The sequence below is a fragment of the Carlito syrichta genome, unplaced genomic scaffold (assembly GCF_000164805.1).
Source record: "Carlito syrichta isolate Samal-C Ts95f unplaced genomic scaffold, Tarsius_syrichta-2.0.1 Scaffold270828, whole genome shotgun sequence".
In the NCBI taxonomy this organism is placed as follows: Eukaryota; Metazoa; Chordata; class Mammalia; order Primates; family Tarsiidae; genus Carlito; species Carlito syrichta.
Window position 1 is genome coordinate 123171 of NW_007214924.1, and position 22031 is coordinate 145201.

The 22031-nt window shown below is 50.5% G+C and overlaps 1 protein-coding gene across 10 annotated transcripts in view; it reads left to right on the plus strand.

Annotated features, from left to right (window-relative positions):
- Window positions 1-22031, plus strand: part of TOM1L2 (target of myb1 like 2 membrane trafficking protein) — a 123146-nt gene that overhangs the window by 81394 nt on the left and 19721 nt on the right. For 5 of the 10 annotated variants that reach the window (XM_008052274.1, XM_008052275.1, XM_021709650.1 and 2 more), the window contains 4 exons: window positions 6168-6302; window positions 7970-8128; window positions 11103-11219; window positions 21803-21936. In XM_008052274.1, coding sequence (XP_008050465.1) covers window positions 6168-6302; window positions 7970-8128; window positions 11103-11219; window positions 21803-21936 — 545 coding nt within the window. The remainder of the gene's footprint in view (window positions 1-6167; window positions 6303-7969; window positions 8129-11102; window positions 11220-21802; window positions 21937-22031) is intronic. The other 5 variants (XM_021709653.1, XM_021709655.1, XM_021709657.1 and 2 more) reach the window with 3 other exon arrangements.

Consider the following 22031-nt stretch of genomic DNA (forward strand, 5'->3'; position numbering starts at 1 on the left):
GTGGTAGTGCATGCCTGTAGTTCCAGCTACTTGGAAGGCTGAGGCGGAAGGATCGCCGGAGCCCAGCAGGTCGAGGCTGCGGTGGCCGGGAGCGGCCACTGCATTACAGTCTGGTTGACTGAGTGAGACTCCAACTCAAAAAAAAAAAAAAGAAGAATGGAGTTGTAGGGAGGTGATAGATTCTGGCTGTGTTACTAGTCTGTGTGTATGTAGCAGGCTATCATATCAATCAGGCTAGGTTGAAAAGTGGTTCAGCTAAATGTGAGGTGCCAGAGAAGTAACCGATTCTTCCTCACCATCCTTGATATCAGGATGTTTCTTGGTGCTCTTCAACTGCCCAGGAAGTGGGGCCAGGTCAGTCCTGGCCCTGCCCTCAGGGAGCCAGCAGTTTAAACCAGAAAAACTAAGGTTTGCAGATGATAGAGGGCCAGGGACTAGCCAGGAAGGACTAGAGCTGGTTTTTAAATATTTGGAGTAGGACAGGGTAAGATGCAGCCCTAAACTTTCCATCCTTGAGAAGTAGATTGAATGTGTTGACACTTGAAAAACTTTCAAGGTGAGGGGGCACACAGATGAACATCCCCCAGCCACTGCTGCCCACGAGGCATGGTTGGGGCTCCTGGCCAAGGTGGAACCAGCTTGAGAATGGAAGTAGGGCTGCAGTCAGGTGGAGGGACAGGGAGGGGGTCAGGCTCCAAACCAACTTTCCTAAGTCTCCCTGTGCCAGTGGGGAAATGGGTGATCGGGCTTGTCCTTGTGTGTCTGCCTGGCCCCAGCCCACCTCCCCTCTGATTCCCTTCCTGAGAACCGATCACAGGCTTGGTCAGCCTAGGATAGGCCACGAAGTGGCATTTCCAGTGGCACATATTCGCCATCAGCAGCCCCCTGGGCCAGCAGTACGGAGAATCCAGCTGATGCCCAGCCCTCCTTCCCCCATCACACTCCTTTTCTCCCTGCATGGAGGCTTTCCATCTACTTGCTGCCCTTTAGCCATCGGCACCACCCCACTTTCCCAACCCCCCAAAAAGGCAGCACCTCAGGCTCATGTTCTCCAGAAGGCCTTGCCCACTGGCATGCCCAAAGATGGCGCCACCCTCTGTTTTTCCTGATACCAGACCCAGTGGGTGAGCCACATTGTAGTGTAGTTCTGGGATTGTTTACCCAACTCCAATATGAGGCTCAGTCAGCTTGCCCCCACCGCAGGCATCTGGGCCTTTGGATGGAGCTGGTCCCCTGGGGGTAGGAAAGACACATTGAGAGCAGAGCTGCCTGGTTAGCACCTCGCCAGCACTTAACTCCCACCCTCCGGACCACCAAAGCCTCTACTTCTAGCAGCTTTCAGCTTTCGCCCCTAAGTTTTCACCTCATCCCTTGGTTGGTCTTTTAGCGGTGTTCCTTTTTGTTTGCTCACGTTACATCCCATTTGTTGAAAAAACAAGGACGCTCCCACATAGGCTGAGAGGCAGCCTATGTCGTCCTTCAGCTTTTCCCTTGAAATTGCCTTCAGGAACAGAAATGGTGTCATCCTGGTAAAGTCACCCCAGTGTGGTCATGCCTCCCCGGCCTCCCCTTTCCATGCCCCAGCAACAGAGTCTAAAAATACTCTCTTTCCACTGAAGGGTTTTCTTTCCGCTGAAGAAAGTGAGCTGATTGGGGTGGGGGTGGGAGTGGGGGCAGGAGGGCCAGCAGGAGCCGGAGGTGTTGTGTTCTTTGAAGGTGTCAGAGACCTGGTGGCTGAGCTGTGGCCAGATTCTATGTGAACAGCGTTTCCCTGGGGACCCTGTCACTAGGAACAGGAAGTCTGGTCTGAAAGCATAAGCAGAAGGTGACAGATGCCTCCTTCTATCCAAGGGCATCTCAGAAACCACAGGGGTTTTTTTTTGTTGTTTTTTGTTTGTTTGTTTGTTTGTTTGTTTTGAGTTGGAGTCTCACTCTGGCACCCAGGCTGGAGGGCAGTGGCACACACCTGGCCACCGCAGCCTCAACCTGCTGGGCTCCGGCGAGCCTTCTGCCACAGCCTTCCAAGTAGCCAGAACTATAGGTGCACGCTACCGTGCCTGGCTAATTTTTTATTTATTGTAGAGAGGAGGTCTCGCCAAGTTCCCCAGGTGGGTCTCGAACCCACGGGCTCAGGCAATCCTCTCACCTCAGCCTCCCAAAGTGCTGGGATTACAGGCTGAGCCACTGAGCCCGGCCAGAACCCACAGTTTTAATCAGCAATCATTTATTGAGGTGAAATTATTCAAGACTTTGAGGGATACAGAAATGAATAGGATATGGTTTATGTTTGTGTAAGTTTTTAGTTTGGGGTTTGGTGTACAGTCCAAAGAAATGAAAGAGATACACTCATGAATTGCTTTCTTTCTTTTTTTCACCTCATTAGACCCTTCTCTGGGTCTTTCAACTCCCTAATCCTGTAGCTACAGACAGAAAAAGAGGGAATTGTACAAACAGCATGACTTCCAGTGAGGTGGCCACTTGGCCATTAACCAGCTAACTCCTGTGACTGGCCTTCAGAGGGTGCCCATGCCACCACATCATTTTGCTTTCTGAGGAGACAGCTCTTGGGAGGGGCTGCCTGCTCTACTCTCTCTGCTGCTCCTAGGCTTCAGCTTGAGGACTCTGATAGCAACCAAGCTCCTGAAGCTTGCCATGTCTCCCCTAGGGAGGATCCTCAGCTGGGTCAGCCTTCCAGGGGCCTTCATCACTGTCGCTTCAGTCTGTTGCCAGCCTAAGTAGCTATCTTCTGTTCTCTGAAGTAGGAAAAGAAGGACGTTAGTAACCCTGAGAACTGAATTCAGTTCAAGCTGACAAATGTTGCTTCATGGTCTTCCCTGGGCAAGGTCAAGAGACTCAATGTGTGCCTTCAAAAGGTATCTTACCTGGTGTGGAGGGAGATAGGAACACAGTCATTTTGGCATGTCCCAAGAAGATGCTGGGACATACATGTCTCTGGGTTTCTCCCATCTCTGCATTTTCACCTGTGACTGTTTCTTTAAACCCCACTTCCCCTCATTTGTTCCCCTGTTGGCATCAGAATCTTGTTCAATAAAGATTGCTGTCGTGAACATATGCTCTGTTAGCAGCCATCTCACCCAGACTGCACAGGGGTCCCAGACAGGGCTTGGGATCATAGCAGGTGGGAAGGGGATGCATTAGCCAAGACTGCTTGGTTGCAGATGCCAACTCCAGCTTGTCTAGGCAAAGAGGAGAATTTGTCATTACAAGACAGGATCTCCTGGAAGCCCAAGTCATTTGGGCCTGGGAAGGGACAGAGGGATCAGGAAGGGCATCTAGATCCTTTCTTGTACATCTGTACCTTTGATCACACCAGCTGCTCCTTTTTGAGAACACAGGCCATCTTTGCTCCTGGTCCTAGGCTAACACATGGCTATCTCCCAGGGCCCACAGTTGAGGACAGTTCTGCCTACCCAGAGAGAACAACCCAGCTCCTAGGGTTGTTCCTAAGAGGAGGAGTATCTGATCGGCCCAACTTGGAATATGTAGCTACCCCCTCCCCCCATCCCTGTAAATGTGGTGGGAGTGGAGTGCCTTAGAAGAGGAGCCCCAACTTCCAGTGACTAAGGCAGGAAGAGTCACATGAGGCCAGGAGTTCAAAACCAGCCCAGGCAACATAGTAAGACCTCATCTCTACCAAAAAAAAAAAAAAATTACCCAGGTGGAGTCGCACGTACCTGTAGTCCTGGCTACTCTGGAGGATGAGGCAGGAGGATCACTTGAGCCCAGGAGTTCAAGTGTACAGTGAACTGTGATGGCACCACTGCATGCCTGCCTGGGTGACAGAGTGAGACCCTGTCTCCAAAATAAAAGAAATTAAAAAATGAAGAGAGGGTTCTAAGAACTATTCTCTGGCTGGAGAGAAGGGCCATGGTTCTTTCATCTTCCTTCTTGTCACATCAGATTGGTCTTGGGTAGAGAACACGGTCAAGTGAAAGGGGCTCCTGTGCCGGGCACAGTGGCTCAGGCCTGTCATCCCAGCACTTTGGGAGGCCGAGGAGAGAGGGTTGCCTGAGTCCAGGGGCTTGAGATCAGCCTGGGCAACTTGGTGAGACCACGTCTCTACAATAAATTAAAAAATTAGCCATGTGTAGTGACATGCTTCTGTAGTTTCAGCTACTTGAAAGGCTGAGGCAGAAGGATTGCCTGAGCCCAGCCGGTTGAGGCTGCGGTGGCTGTGAGCGTGCCACTGTACTCCAGCCTGGGCGACAGAGTGAGACTCCAACTCAAAAACAAAAACAAAAAAGGGCTCCCTGGAGCTGTTTGTACTCCCATATATAGAGGCAAGACATGACACCAGGAAGAACTTCGATGCATTTTGTTCCCCAGCCTCCCACAGCGGGTTATGAAACTGGTTTTTGACTCTAAAGTTGAGACCCTAAACTAAAATGCTAGAGCATTTTGAGGCTGGATTCACAGACTCAGCTGGAGTTTGAAGCTGCCAGGTGGAAGCAGCCAGGGCTGCTGGTGGAAACAGGTTGTGTGGCACTGGAGGTGGGGAGGGTGGCATGTTTTCCAGCTGGGTCTTCCAGACACCCTCTGTGGCATCTTCTCAGAATCCAGAAGGAATCATTGGCCGAGTCAGGCTGTCCTGATCCGGTGGCGTTAAATCCCTGAGCATGCAAATTAAATAAGTGCATCAGGGAAAGCTGGTCTTACCATACTGTTCGTAGTAAGTGAGATGCATCAGTCGTAATTAAGAAGGCTTTTCGGAAACTGACCTTTTAACTTCGCATGGGTCTGTTGGTTAGAGATAGAGTTTCTGTGGCTGCCTCAGGATTGGTTGGAACGCATTGCTGGAGCCAGGGAGGCATTTAAATGCTGTGACGATGACAGACTTGGCAATGGAGCTATGGGCACAAGGGGCTCTGCCTCCTCCTCTGGGTATGTACTGTGAGTGGGATAGCATAGGAAGGGCCGGGTCCCATTCCTGGGGAGCCCTTTGGATGTACTTCCTTTCTTGATACCTAAAACTTCTGAATAACAGAATTTTAAAAAAATTTTTTAAGTTTCATGAGCCAACAGAAATGATAATCTATTTGAATTTTTTGTCTTTCCTGTCTGTGTTGTGTTTTCATTTAAGAGAATCTAGTAGTTGTGCTTTCACTAGGTTTTCTTTTCTTTTCTTTTTTTTGGAATCGGAGTCTCACTGGCTCCGGCTGGAATGCAGTGGCCAGATCATGGCTCACTACAGCTTTGGCCTCCCGGGCTCAGGCGATCCTCCAAGTGGCTGGGACTACAGGCACACGCAACCACATCCAGTTAGTTTTTTAGTTTTTTGTAGAAATTAGGTCTTGCTATGTTGCCCAGGCTGGTCTTGAACTCCTAGGCTCAAACAGTCCTCCCATCTTCACCTCCCAAAGTGCTGGGATTACAGGCATGCCCAAACTTCATTGCAATTTCAGTTTGGGCACATGTACGTTGACATTTCTAGCAGCACTTCATACTAAAAGAAGCATAGGCCTGGAAGCAGGAACCTTGGGGGGTGAACTCCCTGGCCTGGCTCCTAATGGGCTTTTCCATCACTGAGCCATGGTCATCTCACTTGCCAGTAGTGGGGCTGAGCTAGGCACACTCCACTTTTGCGGTCTCTGATCTGCTGAAGAAGCCTAGAGTTAGCCTTTATTTCATGTTACACATCAATTTCTCCTTTCCTTTCTGCTCAGTTTGCCTGTGGTTCCAAACTCTACCTGTGGTAGTTCTCAGGGCAGAGCGCAATGATGACCCTGCGCACAGATCTGCGGTGCTCCTGTGTTCCTGTGCAGAGGCTGGCATCCTACTGTGGCAAGGCCCTGCCTTCCATTCCCTTCAGCTAAACAGCACCAGCAATTGATTTCCATGCCATTAGGGAAATGCCTGCTTTTTAGGATGTGCCACGGTGCTTAGGTGTTATTTCTCGGTCTCTTCTCCAAGGAAATACATGCTGAATTAAGTTTTGTGTTTGTGTTCACGCTTAGCAGTGCCATTGAAAGCCAGGATTTTGCCAGCCGTGTAGTGGCAGCAATTGCAGAAGGAGAGGAACAGAATAGGTTTAGCTGGTGTGATTTGCATTTGCACACAGGAGAGCATTGGTCTCCAGCTTTGGATTTTCAAGCACCGCGACAGCCCTTGAGAAATGCTTGCTAACAGGCCTTCTTCTATCCTCCCAGGCGTGGGCTGATGCCTTTCGAAGCAGTCCTGACCTCACCGGCGTTGTGCACATTTATGAGGAACTGAAGAGGAAAGGGGTTGAGTTTCCCATGGCCGACTTGGATGCTCTGTCTCCCATACATACACCACAGCGGGTAAGCTTCCAGCTGGCGCTTTCCAGAAAGACCTACTGCAGAATGAGGGAGCCAGGCCGCTGCAATCACCCTTCTGCTGCTCCCTTTGAATTATTCAGCTTGTCATCATGCTTTCTTAAAGCTCGAGGGCATTCCTTTTTAATAACAAGGGGAATGCAGGAGTGAGACAGCTGGTTGACTGGTGATTAAGTGGCAGCAGTGTCTCCCCCTGGTTTTCACACTGACTGTGGAAGAATATAATAGAGGGATCAGTTCTGGCGCTTTCACGGAAATGGCTGATTGGGCGGAGCCATCCTGTGAGAATCATTAGCACCTGCTCTTCGGAGGCCCACAGAATCTGGTGTGGGAATCCCATCCTCATTCCCTTAGAGCTCCAGAGCACCCCAGAGCAATGCAGACTGGTTGACATCACTCATGGGGCAAAGAGCAGCTTTCTGTTTTTTCAAGTACAAGTCAAATGATTCTAAAATTTATTTTGAGCTGTGGGCATTCAGCATCAATTCAGACATTCCTGAATTGCATCAGCCTTGGGATTCAAAGCCCAGGAAAGGCCCATTTTGGGGCATCCTGCTGAAGCTCCTACAGTGCCAACAGTAGCTCGAGCAATGGGTGGGGCAGCTCTGTACTTAAGCGTGAAAAGCGTGCAGGCCACTGGGCACAGTGGCTCATGCCTATAATCCCAGTTACTTGGGAGGCTGAGGCAGGAGGCTTGTCTGAGCCCAGGAGGTCGATACTGCGATAAGCCATCGCAGTGCCACTGCACGCCAGCTAGGGTGACAGAATGAGACCCTGACTCTCAAAAAGTGAAATGAAATGAAGTAAAAAGTATGCAGCCCATGCTATTCATGGTATCACAGGAAAGCTAGTCCTTCTCCTGGCTGCTCCAACCCAGGGGAAGAGCCAGAAAAGCTCCAGGTTCTAGGAGAGGCGCCTCATCCCAGTATATGCCACCTTGCTGGCACTTACTGCCCATCTCTTAAATGGGGACATCGAGAAGAACAGCGTGCCTGTGCACATCTCTCGTGGGAACACATGAATTAATGTTCTAAAGGTCATCTGTGATGCCCAAAGGGAAAGCACAAGGAGTTGCACTTTCTAGAGCACTGTTCTCGTCATGATCCCTCCAGACCATGCACTGTGCTTTGTGAAATAAACATAACCTGTTTCATTCTTCTAATAATGACACAGAGCCGTGTGGTTGTTCTTTTAATTAAAAAGAACACGCAGTAAATTGCATAATTACTGTTTATATTAGTCTACTTGTAAAGGCCAAAATGTAATCTTATGGTACCAAATAAGGATTCGTGATTAGCAAAACTTAATAACAGCCCTCCCTCCACATGGATCCCGATGTGGTCTTAATAATGGGAACCATGACCAGAGTGCTCACAGAGCACTCGGTGCTGCCTTTTGGAGTTGCTTGTGTTGTCTGCCGCACACCCCTTGTGAGGCAAAGCGAGGGAGGAGCTGTTGGCAGCCGGCCCCACTTCACAGATGGAAGGACTGGCTCAGTAGGCTTCCACGAGTTCACCAGGGCAGCCATGGAGCTGGACCTCCAGCCTTCCACAGGCAGTTCTGGGGAAGTGCTGTCTAGGGTGGGGGTAGATGCCAGGCCGGGCCGCACAGGCAGCCCAAGTGAACAGAGGACTTTGTTGTTGCCATGCCAGAGTGTCCCTGAAGTGGATCCAGCCGCGACCATGCCCAGGTCCCAGTCACAGCAGAGGACAAGTGCTGGCTCCTATTCCTCGCCTCCTCCTGCTCCCTACTCCGCTCCGCAGGCCCCGGCTCTGAGTGTGACTGGCCCCATCACGGCCAATTCAGAACAGGTACTTGCATACTTCCGGTCCAAAGGCAAACCAGCTGACCGTCCTCGTTCATCTTTCCAGGAGACATGTACAGAGGCTTCCCCAGGCCAGGCATTGTGCTGGGTGTCAGGGACACAGAGCTGAAGGGCCCAGTCCCTGGGGGAGACAGATGCCAAGGCAATCATGACAGAATGTGGTCATGCTGCGGTGGGGAGCAGAGCCGAGTACTCAGAGTTGTGAGCCTGGAGTTGAGCAGGGGTGAAAGGCAGCTGGGGAGCTGACACATCGAGTGTCCTGAAACAGGAGGGGGACTTTGTCCAATGAGGCTTTGGGCACAGCAGTGGCATCAGCATAGTGGAGGTGCAAGGCACAGGGCTCTCTTGGGCAACAGCAGGTGGCTTGACTAGACGCATATGTAAAGCCCAGGTCAGGGAGGAAACAGTGGCAGAAAGTGAGGCCAGAAGTATGGGAGCACGGTTGTGCTGTGATGGGCTGGGCTTGTCTGTCATGCAGAGGCTTAGATCTATCCTGAAAGAAATGTCAGCCATCAGAGGCCAGTGATCTGCCTTTATCCCAAACACTGCTCACCTTCCCTGGGTTACTTCCTGATAAGCTAATGCAGTTTTAACCCAAACTGGATTTTTTAGATGGGTTGTGGGCTGCTTTTTAAATGAATCCATAATTTCCATTAGTTGCAATTTGAGAATTGGTCAGACTTGGAAAAAAAACTATCAAGATTTCTGTTTTCAAAATCCTTATTTACTGTTTGTGATAATGTCATGACTATGGAACCTCACTGAAGCAGAGGGGTCCAGTGATTGTGTTAGGCTATGGCAGTGTTGTGCCAGGGCCGTGGCCCTTTCACTTATCTTCTACCTCTGAGGAGGGAGCACAGCACTAACAGGAGGTGTGAACTCAAAGTCACACAGGCCTGAACGTGAGCCCCCACTCTGCTACTCACCATAAGGCTTTGGGCAGGACGTTTAACCTGCCTCTTGTCAGTAGAACAGGTGATCCTTCCCTCTTCTCACAGGGCAGCTGTGGGATTGACAGGCAGATAGAAGAGGTTCACTTGGTGGCCACTCAAGTGCTGTGTGTACCTCGGGGGAAGAGGCCCAAATCCACAGCTGAAACACAGGGTTTACAGTAACTGTGGATCTGGTTCACTGAACTCTGCCCCTCCTCGTTACCCATGAAGGCCAGAGCCTTCCTTAAAATGGGGAAGTATGGGAAAGAAGGTCTCTGGCTCTAGGCCCCGCTTTCATGGGCAGAACTATGCCCTTCCTGTTCTGAGGGAAGGCAGAACGTGTTGGAAGTTGGACATCACTGTGCTCCTGCACTGACTTGCCATCAGTGCAATGGATGCTTGGGAAAGGCCCTCACAGCAGCTAGAACCGTCAAGAGGAGGGGTCTAGAATGGATGTGAGAGGGCATGGGTAGTGCAGGAGCCCAGAGGTCTGCTGCCCTTGGGAGAGAGGAATGAAAGCAGAGACAGGTAGGTAGGTAGCCAGCCTGGTCAAGAGGACCCAGTGCTTCAGATCCCATGAGGTGACTAACTGTGGTGTTCCTGGGCCTCCCTGACCGGAAATGGCCAGAAGTCTGCAAGAGCCTTTCGGATGCAGACCATCTCCCTGGTTGACCATTGACTGTGGTCTCCCATCTCTGGCCCTGTGCTGAGATTACCGAATTCAACCCCAGGGAGTTCCTGCCCTAGGGAGCCGAGGGTCTTCTGAGAGAGCCGACCAGCACAGGAGAGCCTACCAAGGCTGCTATGGTGGAAGATGGTATGGGGAGTGGGGGCCTGAAGGAGGAGGCAGGGGGTTGCTTCTACCTCAGGATGAGGCAGGGAGAGTCAGAAAAGGAGGAGAGGAGGCGTTGCTCGAGCTGGGTCACAGTGCAGAAGGAGTGACATCACAGTTCTGCCCTCTGGATGTTTGAGCAGGAGAAAGGGACGTACATGTATGTAGAGCATATTTGTGTGCTAGGCATGGTGTGGGCATTTCACAGCACCCTGTGAGATGTGGTATTATTGCCACCTTTCTGTACGTGAGGAAATTGAGACTCAGAGAGGTTCAAGTCCATCTCTGGATGTTGCTACTACTGTGGAGGCCCCGTGCTTGTGGAGTCTTCTAGGGCTCCTTCTGGTGTCTTGGGCAGCTCTTGCCCTGTCTAATGTGTATCGGTCTCTTATCACTGAGTAATGAGATGACTAGGCATTTCTATGTGGATTCTTCTATGATGCCTCAACTGTGACAGGGAAGTTCCCATGGTCTCTGCAGATGCCTCGAGGGGATTGAGAGAGTGAGGGGGCAGATCTGAAGCACAGGGCTGGAGGGCAAGGGGCTCAGGCCTTGACTAGGTCCAGGCTTTGGGGAGGGCGGATGGTTGGGCAGGTTGGGTATTTTTCCAGGGGTTGTGTTACCAGGTAAGGAGCTAGGTGGGGAGGGGCCTCCCCTGTGGTCTTCTCCTGTTCTCTCTCTCTTATTCTTGCCATACCAGAAAAGTCCTGTTGACACTGGCCAGCCTCTCAGAGGATCATAGTATTTAGATGATAAAACTCCCAGGGCCAGAGTCTATAACTCATGTTCATAGAATAGGCTCTCAGCCCTGAAGGGGTCTCAGAGCTCCTGCCCTCCTGCACTTGCATTTTCAAGAGCAGAAATGAGGCCCTGAGAGGCTCAGCTCCTATTCAAGGCCCCATGGTAGGAGAGCTGAGACAGAGAGCCAGCTTGGTACCCTCCTGACCTGGTGCTCTTCACTGCACAGTGCTGCCTTGGTGTCACTGGCAGGCAGGCACCATGACAGACTGTTGGTGGCCAGAACCCTTTCAGTTCTCTCAGAGCTGCCGTCACCTTGACAGACCAGAGGGAGACGAGAAGGCAGTCTCCAAGTGAGCAGAACTGTCACCAGCTTGGGGAGCAAGCTGGTTCTGATAGCGAAAGTGCAGGCTGACTGACCTCTCCTTCCTGCTTTCCTTCCCCACGGCCCTCCACAGATCGCCAGGCTGCGGAGTGAACTGGATGTTGTGCGAGGAAACACAAAAGTCATGTCTGAGATGTTAACAGAAATGGTCCCCGGGCAGGAGGACTCTTCTGACCTGGAATTGCTTCAGGTGAGTCATCTTGCGAAAACCCTGGGCAAGTGTGGAGCAGGGGCCTGAAGTGACAGCTCCACCACTGCACACTGTGGCGGGACCCCACCTGGGGATGCAGAAGGGAGGGAGGATGCGTCCAGTGGCCCTGCTGTCCACAGAGCCCATGTGGGCCCACACTCAACCTCATGTTGCCTAGGGATGGATAGAGGCTAGTACTGTCATCTCTCTTTTTCATTTTTCTTTTTTCTTTTTGAGTTGGAGTCTCACTCTGTCACCCAGGCTGGAGTGTGGTGGCATGCTCACAGCCACCCCAGCATCGACCTGCTGGGCTCTGGCAATCCTTCCACCTCCACCTTCCAAGCAGTTGGAACTACAGGCATGCACTACCATGCCCAGCTAACTTTTATTTATTGTAGAGATGAGGTCTCCCCGGTCTTTATTTTCCTTTCTCTCTTTTTTTTTTTTTTTTTTTTTTTGAGTTGGAGTCTCACTCTGTTGCCTTCCGAGTAGCCAGAATTACAGGCATGCGCTACCACGCCCGGCTGATTTTTAAAAATTTATTGTAGAGATGAGGTCTTGTTTCTTTCTTTCTTTTTTTTTTTTTGTGGTGAAGTCTCACTCTCTCACCCAAGCTAGTGGGTTGTAGCACACTCCCGGCCACTGCAGTCTTGACCTGCTGGGCTCAGGTGATCCTTTCAACTCAGCCTTCCAAGTAGCTGGAACTACAGGCATGCGCCACCACACCTGGCTAATTTTTTTGATTTATTGTAGAGATGAAGTCTCGCCAAGTTGCCCAGGCTGGTCTTGAGCCTGTGGGTTCAGGCAATCCTCTCACCTTGGCCTCCCAAAGTGCTGGGATTATAGATGTGAGACACTGTACTGGCAGCTTTTTTTCTTGATTCTAAAATTCTAGTTGTAGAATACATGCCTATTGAAAGAAAAAAGAAAGTTCAGAGAAGAAAATAATACTTTTCTTTGACCCAAGCATCCACAAATAACCACTGTAGATGCCTTTCAGACCTTTTTGTGTGTTTATTTTAAATATAGTATGTATGACATTGAACTCACATATTTTGTATTTTGGTCCCTCAATGTCACATCGTAAATGTCCTGTAACAGGGCCTCTTCAACCTTGACTGGTAGGATCCCTTCTAGTCACATCTTACCTCTGAGGCAGTCCTAAGACTAAGATGAAATGTGATACCCTTGTTCTTTGCCCAAGCACTGAGGATTACCAGGCTGAGGGTTGCAAACTGGCCTCCCTGCCTCTGGATAACCCAGAGGTCTGGGAGCATGAGAGAAAGGGATCCAGGAGCAGGCAACCTGAAAATAGCCCCCTCAGACGAGGGTCAGGACTGCTACCTCAGGTTTGTTTCCCAGGCTAGCCAGGTCCAGAGCCAGTGACCGGGTCTCTACCATGCCCAGCCTCAGATGACCCTGACATCTGTAGAAAGTGGCAGTGGCACTGCCCTTAGAAGCAGTGACCTTATGGAGAGTGAAAAAAGGATGCTGTGAGCTGCAAGGGCCCAGTCTTTTCAGCAGGAGGAAGGATGCGTGAGCGAACAGGGCAGGAGCCAGGCTGGACTGGTGACCTGGCATGAATGCTCATGATGTGTCTGCTGCTGCTGCTGCTATTGCTATTTTTGTCCAGCCCTCTGTCCTTAGCTTGGCCTCCTCAGCACCACACCTCCCATCCTGCTAGGTGGGCACACACGTGCTGCCTGTGAAGCCCCTGCTCTGGTCCCAAGCTGCTTATTGTTGTACCCTTCCTACTCCAAAGCCATTGCCTCCTCTGGGGTGAGCAGGGAAAGAGACTTCCTGGGCCTAACACATAGCACAGCCTGAGGGGCGTGGAGATGCATGAGCTGTGTTCCTACCCCCAGGAACTCACAGCTTTGTGCAGGAGACACACTGGGAAACAGCTCGTCTCCACGTAACTACATCAGGCTGCTCTTGACGCTGAGACAGTACCCTTGGTCCAGTCCCAGTGAGGAGCCATGAGTGGCCTTTCCCTTATTCCCAAACCTCACTCCTGACACCTGTCTCAGGCCAGGCTTGCCTCCACTCAGCAGGTCTGGTTGAACATGTGCCGCACTCCATGGGACCCAGCTTCCCTTTAAGCTTGTCGTCACTGGCCTCCATTCCCAGCCTGCAGGTTCTGCCAGGCATTACCCAGAGGCATAGGAATCTGAGGTCAGTCCAGAAACTGAGAGGGCCTCTTGAGGCAGCTTTGTGCTGTGTCAGCGTCGGAATTCCTGCTGACAGGGGGTTTTGCTCTGGATAGAGCTGAGCTCCTGGCAGCAGGGGGTGTGTTGAACAAAGCCAAGATGCTTCCAGACAGCCAGAGCAGACCCAGACAGCAGGAATATTCTGTGTGTGTGTGTGTGTGTGTGTGTGTGTGTGTGTGTGTGTGTGTGTCTGTGGGGGTTTTTTGGTGTGTGTGTGTGTGTGTGTGTGTGTGTGTGTTAACAAGCCCATCAGCCAAGACAAACAGAACCTAATCTCCTGGCGTCAGCTCACAGTCTTCAAAAATAGGTTGCTTCCCATGACGTTTTCCTTCCCTCTGTTTTGTTCTGACTCCAAGTCTTCCAACCCTCACCACTATCTTATAAATCAAACAGAAAAAGAGTGATCCTGCGTGCCTGTGGTAGGCTGTCCTTCCAGCACAGAGACTCGGGAGTTGGCAGCTCTGTGGTAGCATGGACAGACATGGCCCTCCTGGCTGGTAGCCACAAGCCTCTGCTGTCCTTGACATCCTCCCTCCTCTTCTTCCTTGACAGTCAGAGGCCAACAGGCAAAGTCTCCTAAGTGTCGGAGCCACACCAAACAGTAAGCCTTGCGTGTGGGCAAATGCCAGTGCTGGGATCAGAATGCATCCCTAGAACCCTCCGTTAGGCTGGAGAGCAGCCAGAATGCTCAGAGCAGAGCAGCACAGAGCTCAGAGTACTGGCCAGGGCTGTGGAAATACACACATTTGTCACCAGCCCGGATGTCCCCACCAGCAGAAGCTGCTCCAAATCAAGTATAAATTGCAGGGTAGGAGATGGAGGGAATGGGAGGAGGGGTCACTGGCGGTATCAGCCCTGGGATGATCGTGATCGTGGGCGGGTTATATCCTGATCACCTCCTGCGCCTCACAGCGCACTTTCAGGTGTGGCTTCCCACGGTGTGGTGAGAACAGCAGGAAGCTTGGTGGTGCGAGCAACTTGCCTGCGAACTCGTTGGTGGGTGGCTGGTATTTGAGGAGAGGCTGAGGCCACTCTAGCACCCTAGGCTGCCAGCACAGTTGAGGCCCCTAGAAGAGGGGAGGAGGATGCCCAGCATCAACACAGCAACTCCTCCTCTCTCACTGTGTCAAATCCTTCACTCCCTGAGTTGGGAGAGACCTTCTGGGCAGCTAGGCTAACACCACATCTGTGCTCAGATTTCCTCGACAGCATCTGGCTGGTGCCTCCTGGATCTTTCTGCACATCCCCAGTAACAGGCTGTTCATGGAAGCCCATGGAAGCATTTATGTTTCAAATAGACATCCCAGCTAGGCTTTGGGAAGTAGCCCTGTGGGGTAGAGAGCACAGGCCTAGGAATCACTGGGTTTCCGTTCTTGCCCACCACGCTGGGTGACCGGGCAAGTCGCCAGTCCTCTGTAAGCTCCCTTCCTCTCCCCCAGGCATCAGGAGTGATCATTCTCGCCTTGGCAGTGCCTGGCACAGGGGTGTGCACAGGCAAAGCTTCACAAAGCAGAACTCCCACAACCATTATTGGAAAGGTCCTTTTATTCCTCAAGCTAATGTCTGGTTCCCTGTAACTTTGACCATGGTCTATCTTCTCACACAACAGAACAAAACGAATTCCTCTTCCACATGGGTAAGTCCTTAAATATTCCAAGATTGCCATAAGCCCCGCCCACTGCCTGATCTCCACATGGAACAAATGTGGCAATTGGCAGCCCACCATGGAAAGGAACAGCCAGTTCTTCACAAGAGGCAAACATTGTAAAATGGAGAACTTCCATCAACTGAAAATCCACTCCATCTCCTTGTGTGGCTGTTAAGCCATGTCTTCCTCATCCTGTGCATGGATGCTTGTGTCTGGTCCTGAAATTCGAGATGCTGCTAAAGTGCATGCCTTTAACTACAGACAGCCTGAGTGAAGCTTTCTGGAACCTTTAAGGATCCTGATTCTGTCATCTGGTGCCCTCTGACTCTCCCAATTTAGCCTTTTGAGCTTTGTCTTTAGTTAATAATAACTTCATTAATCCAATAGTGCCCAAAACACATGTTCTTCTATGACCATCATCGGATAATAGAAGAAGCCTTTCTCCATGTTATTTCTTCAAGCAGCAGATGGTATATCCCCCTCTTGCTTCTTGCATCTCATTTCAACAAAGACAGAATGGGCAAGGCCATTTTCTCTAGAGAAATCTAGTTTATCCTACATGTTTAGCTTGTTATTCCCCCTTTCTCATCAACAAAGACTTTCTTCTCCCTCCCATCTCCTTCGCAGCAATAGAAAACAGATCTTCAGGGCCTTACTCCATGTTCCTTCGAACCTGTAGAGGGCTCAGAGGAAACCCATAAAGATGATTAAAAGACTGCTTTGTGAGGTGGAGATGAGAGTGTCCCTTGAAGAAAAGATAAAGGCATTGGGATTAATTAGACAGAAGAGGGAGGAAATTTAATAAGGTGTTCTGATAGATGGAGGACTTTTATACAAGTGACCAGCTGTTCCCCACTCTGCTGAGAACCAGAGAGGAGGAGGCCAAAGCTGAAATTCCTGTCCTAGCTATGGCACAGCGGAAGGAGTGACCCAGGCTAGCCGGGTCTTAAGCCCAGAAGAGACTCGCTCTGTCTGGAGGGTTAGAGGTGGAGGAGACAGAGGAAAGTGTCCCAAATGAGCCTGCTGTAGGTCTGACTGATGGCACCGTGGAGGCCATGAGGGCAGCCAGCTGGTGTTGTGGTGGCAGAAATCTTGATGTTCTGCCCTCCTCTCACCTTCCATCTCTATTCTTTGTTCTTTGTTTTGAGGCAGTAACTCAAAAAGCTAAAGCCAAGAGATGTAAAGCTTTTTCTGTGTCAAGACCCCAGGCCGCAGTCTCTAGGCCTGTCTCCAGACCTAGATCTTCGGAAGGCCACTGGGACACTTCTCCAGACCAGAGTGTGTGCATTTCTACCTGTGGGGTTGGGGACTATCTCACCCACCACCCCAGCAGGAAGGCAACAAGGAAAGAGGCAGCAAATGCAAGGCCAAAGCAGATGTTTCTGTGCTCAGAGTGTATGAGATCACTATATTCTACACCCTTGGGTCTCGTTCTCCTCCAAGCCAAGGTCATAACGTTAGAGCCTTAGAAATCATCCAGCATTTTCCAAGCATTTTTTTTTTAATTAACGGATGATAATGTTTGAAATGGAGAAAAGCAGAGGTTCCCTGGCTGCCTTGAGGTAGGGTGTCCTGACCCCATGCCGTGGAGTACCTCAGTGGCACCCTGCAGAACTTCCTTGTGTGTCCAACCCCTGTACTTTACACAGGGAGAAGCAGGCCTGGAGAGTACTGGACACCTGGAGAGCTTATCATGGGCTACTTGCTGCCTACTACTTGGTCCCCAGCACCCAGGTGGGGCCAGCACTCTGTTGGGGAGACTGAAGTCAGCCCCTGCTCTCTTCCCTCTGGTGCCTCTGGTACTTGGGTGTTTGTAGCCATGTTTTGAGATGCTTCCTGAGGTCTGCTAAGGAATCTGGCTCGTTTCTTCTCTGAATCCAGTGAACCACCCTTGAGGCTACTCTGTACTGGGGCTTCCTCCACTTTTGGGGTGGTGGGAGCTGGTCACCCTTGCTGGAGGTTCTGCTGAAGAAGCTCTGATAACAGATTGGAGGCAGCTGCAGGAAAGATGTCAAATACTATGGGAGTCTTGAGAAGGGAGGGGTGGCTGGGGATCCCCAGAAAACATTCTGGGTGGATAAATGGCAGGCATGTGGTGAGGCTGACACTGTCAATGTTAATGGTAAAATTTAGGTGGTGGGGTGTATGTTGTCCACTGCAAACATTCTTTCTGTTAGCTGGGCTCGGTGGTTCAGCCTGTAATCCCGTGCCTTGGGAGGCTGAGATGAGTGGATTGCCTGAGCCCATGGGTTCGAGACCCACCTGGGCAACTTGGTGAGACCTCATCTCTATGATAAATCAAAAAATTAACCGGGTGTGGTAGCGTGCCTGTAGTTCAAGCTACTTGGAAGGCTGAGGTGGAAGGATCACCAGAGCCCAGCAGGTCGAGGCTGCGGTGACTGGGAGCGGTCACTGCACTCCAGTCTAGGTGACAGAGTGAGACTCCAACTCAAAAAAAAAAAAATTCTTTCTGTTTTGCTATATGTTTGAAAACTTTTGTGATAAAGTACTAGAGTGGGAAAACATCCTGAGGCCTTGAAGGATGAGTAGGAGTTTGATGGAACATTGCAGACAACTTCTTAGGGGCCCTTGAGGAATGTGGTGAGTGCCTGAGGTATATTTGGAGATGGCTTGTGGGCTCTAAGCACTGATGCCCCGAGTTTCTGGAGGGCAACCTTGGATATCTTTCCACCATGTGCTCCCATACTCCCCTGACTTGCAGGTCTTGCACGTTGTGATTGTTCTGCAGATTGGATGGGAAGTGACTGACGTTTTTCCTTCTCTCTCCCTAGCCAAGGGCAGCCAGGACTTGGTGCCTGACCACAAGCACCAGGCAGGGGCCACACCTTCCTATACTGGGCCTGTTTGCTGGAGAGAGTGGGCCCTGAGCTGGGACTAGAGATCTTTTTGTTCATTTTCCTTTTGCTCAAGATTTTCCACAGACACCTGGAATGCTGAAGCAAGGAGGAGCTCAGACCATGTCTGACCTGGTCTTCGCATACACTAGCACACACATACCAAAGAGGAAGGAGACACGTACCGTGGCCCAGAAGGGTCCCTGGCAGATGGCAGAGGCAGACACTCGACCTCTTTCCTCTGCCCACCAACTAACCTCACTGTTCCATTCTGCACTCTTTGGCATTCCTTCCAAAGCCCTCCAGCATTCCTTCCAAAGCCCTGGGTAATTGCTGTCCACGTGTTGGCCAGGTATCTTTTTTTCTTTTAGAAATAGGGGAGAATAGTCTTTTAAAGTAAACCTGGGCTGGGCGTGGTGGCTCAAGCCTATAATCCCAGAACTTTGGGAGGCCAAGGTGAGAGGATTGCCTGAACCCACGGGTTCGAGACCAGCCTGGGCAACATGGTAAGAACTCGTCTCTACAACAAACCAAAAAATTAGCCAGGCATGGTAGCGCATGCCTGTAGTTCCGGCTACTTGGAAAGCTGAGGAAGGATCACCTGAGCCCAGCAGGTCGATGCTGGGGTGGCCATGAGTATGCCACTGCACTCCAGCCTGGGCAACAGAGTGGAGACTCCAACTCAAAAAACAAATAAACAAAGTAAACTTAAACAAGTGTTCCTTTGTCAGCCCAAAGCAGATGCTCATGGCACCTTGGCAGCGTATTAGAAATACTTTGATTGTTTTACATCCCTGGCTGTTGGAATCCTTCACATGATCTAATGTGATTGCTTTTTCCATAAGTTTGGACATTTTAATTTTGTTTTGTTTTTGTTTGTTTTAATGTTGAGGGCCTGGCATAACTTTTAGTGTCAATCATGAGCACACTTCATTTTTGTAATTAGGGTTTCCACTGTGTTGCTGATTTTCCTGTGCGCTGTGATTGTCCCAGTGGTGACTGGGTTGGACCTGTGAATGTCCATCAGTACCCGTGGCAGTTACTGCACAGCAGTCCAGACCTGGCTAGCCTCTGAGGTTCAGGCCATTCTCAAGCTCCTCCTCCTGGTTGGCCCCGGGGATATGAGCCATTCAGAGTAGAAGAGAATGGGCATTTTATGGGGAGCTTTTCTCTTTACTGGATATTAGTGTCCTCTGTGATTAACTTCCAGTGTTCACCTCTTGGTATTAATTCTGGCTTGGGATGAGTCCTAGAGAGGGAAAATTAGATTCTGGAAGAACAAGAATTCCCAACTCTCTGAGCAAAGAGTGTGGGAAGAAGGCTGAGTGGATACCTGAGAGAGGACAGCGATGTGGAGCTGGTGGCTTGGAAGGACCAGGGGTTCGGAGCTCTTTAGAGTCAAGGCTCCCAAGGCAGACTGAAGGGAAAGCCCAGCTTGGCTATCTGTGGCACTTCCGCATATCTGCTGCTGGTGGGAATGTTACCTGGCTGGGCAGCTGTGACCTGGGTGGGTTCTTGGGAGACACTGTCACCTGAAGCACCTCGTTGGGGGTAGAGAGAGAAATTGTGTCTGGGGATTTGCTCAAAGCCTTCTACTCACAAAGATAATTCTGCCTTTTTCAAAACCTAGGATGGGGGGCTTAGGAGAACCAATAGATAGGAGTGTGTTCAGAGGATAACTTGGACAATCCAGAAACTGGGCTTGGCCAGAGACTAACAGCCCCATTCTGGTTGTGTAGAGGGCTAGAATAGGGTGGAACCAAGATTAAGAGGAACGTTGCCATAGCCAGATAGACAGGATCCAGCAAGGTGACCAGACCCAGAGCCAGAGAGTCTCCAAAGGAACCTTTTTTCTTAAGGTGAACACCAGATTCTTGTGTACCCAGCTGCTGAAACCTTCTGCTCTGATGAATACAGCTGTGTTCGGGTGCTTCTGGGCTGATCTACATGGGCAAGGCTGCTTTCCTCAGCTTCCCCACTTGCAGGGAAGGAGCCCCAGGGAGCTGAACAGCCATGAGAGGAGAGAGAACAGAAGTAGACTGTCCAGACCTGGTGTTTGGCTGACCATGAGCTGATCTACTCTATGAGAGGCATGTCTGTCGAGGTCCCCACCTTGCTCCTACCTGTAGGATCAGGCCCAGAACACACACAGCCCTTGAACTGTGGAACCCTGTAAGGGAACACTGTCTTGATACTCTGGACTGAATGCATGGAAGGAGTGCAGCTTGCCTTCCTTAGTTAATTCTGTCAAGAGCACTTGGGGGCAACCCCCTCACATCCCCTTCTGCTCTGAGAGCTTTTCTGTCCTCTCCATAAATCCGACTTTCAAAAAAATAAAAAAGCACTTGGAAGTGCCTCCTATGGGCACTGGGAAAACGCCTTCTCTGCCCTCAAGGAGGGGTAGGCAGATAAGAAGCCTAGCCCCTGTGTAGGAGTGTAGGGCTGCAGGATAATAGAGGATGCCAGAAGGGGCATCTTCGAGTCCCTCCCTTGCTGTTTGACCACTTTGGTGATGTGTTCAGCAGATGTCTGCTGGGCTTTTTCACCTGCAAGGCTCAGTGCAGGACTTAAGGGCCTCCTCCAGTGGATAAATGACAGCATTCCCCTCAAGGAGTTTATGATCGGGTAGAAAGGAAGATGTAGCTAAGCTAGCCAGGTTATGAGACAGCACGAGGGGCTAAACAGAGATAGCCTGCGTCTGCTACGAATAGATCAGTGACTTCTACCCGACTGAAATGTGAAAAGGGGGGACTCTTCCTTTATGCCTTATCCTTCCAGTGCTCAGGTAGGTGGGAAGAGCGTCTCCCTCAGTTTTAAGCCTGTATGACACATTGGGACTTGGAGCTTTGGTCACAGGCAGTTCCTGTCGTCAGGGATGCTGAGGGGCTAGCCTGGTAGGGTCACCAGCCCCTCCCTCCATAGCATCCTCAGTCTGGCAAATGAGATGGCACAGAGCCGGGCAGGCATTGGAGGGAACTCCACAAGCTGGTTTGAATGAGAGCATTGGTGAGGCTACCGACCTGGAATAGGGAAGGCTCAGGGAAGCCAGGCCCTACAGTGCTGAGACTCTGTTTTCAGGGTACGTTGCTTCCAAGGGTAGAGAAGGCTCCCTTGGTGACTTCAGGTGCACAAATGTCCTCTTTGGTCAGCTGGGGAGCTGCATGGGAGCTTGCTGAGCTTCTGAGACCTTAGCAAGGTATCAGACATGCCACTGAAATGTACCTAATAAGAGACACACCTGCTATTGCTGGGAATATAAATAAACTGATGTCACCTTTTTGGAGGGCCTTTTACTATTACCCATTAATAATCTAAATGCTCAAAACCCTTCACCTAGAAATGTCACTTCTAAGGAACTCATCCTATGGAATTGCTTGCCCAAGTGTGTAAGCATGTTTGTGTACAGATGTTCATTGCTGCATTATTTGGGTTGGCCAAAAAGGGAGAGACCACAATGTAAAATGCTCAACAATAGAAGAATGGTGAGATATATTATTTCACACACAAAGGAGTGAGGCAGTCTGTATCAAGTAATGGAGAAAGGTGTCTGGAATATCTTGTTGAAGTGAGAAAGCAAGCTGCAAAGGATCACATTTTAATATTTTAAAAATAATTTGTACAAGCTTGTGCCGATATATACACATGGACATATGTCTGTCTACTGAAAAAGCACTTGTTTCCTCTGGGGTGGGAGGTGCAGGCAGTGGTGAAGAAGGACCGTCTACTTTGCATTCTGCACACGTCTGGTTTTATGAACAAGCATGTTCTCCTTTTGTGACTTTTAAGAATCAGTACAGCTTTTTTCAAAGGAAATAGATTGTGACAAAAAGCATACCCAGCAGGCTATCCAGAGGTGCGCGTGTTCCCTAGGAGCTGAACAGGACCTGCCGGGCCATGCAGCAGCGCATCGTGGAGCTCATCTCCCGCGTGTCCAATGAGGAGGTCACCGAGGAGTTGCTGCACGTCAACGACGACCTCAACAACGTCTTCCTCCGATATGAAAGGTGGGAGCCAGATTTCTTTCTCCCGTGAAAAGATTGTTGCCATAACAGAGGGATTTCTTTCATAAACACAGGGGGCGGGGGAGGGGGAGAAAGAG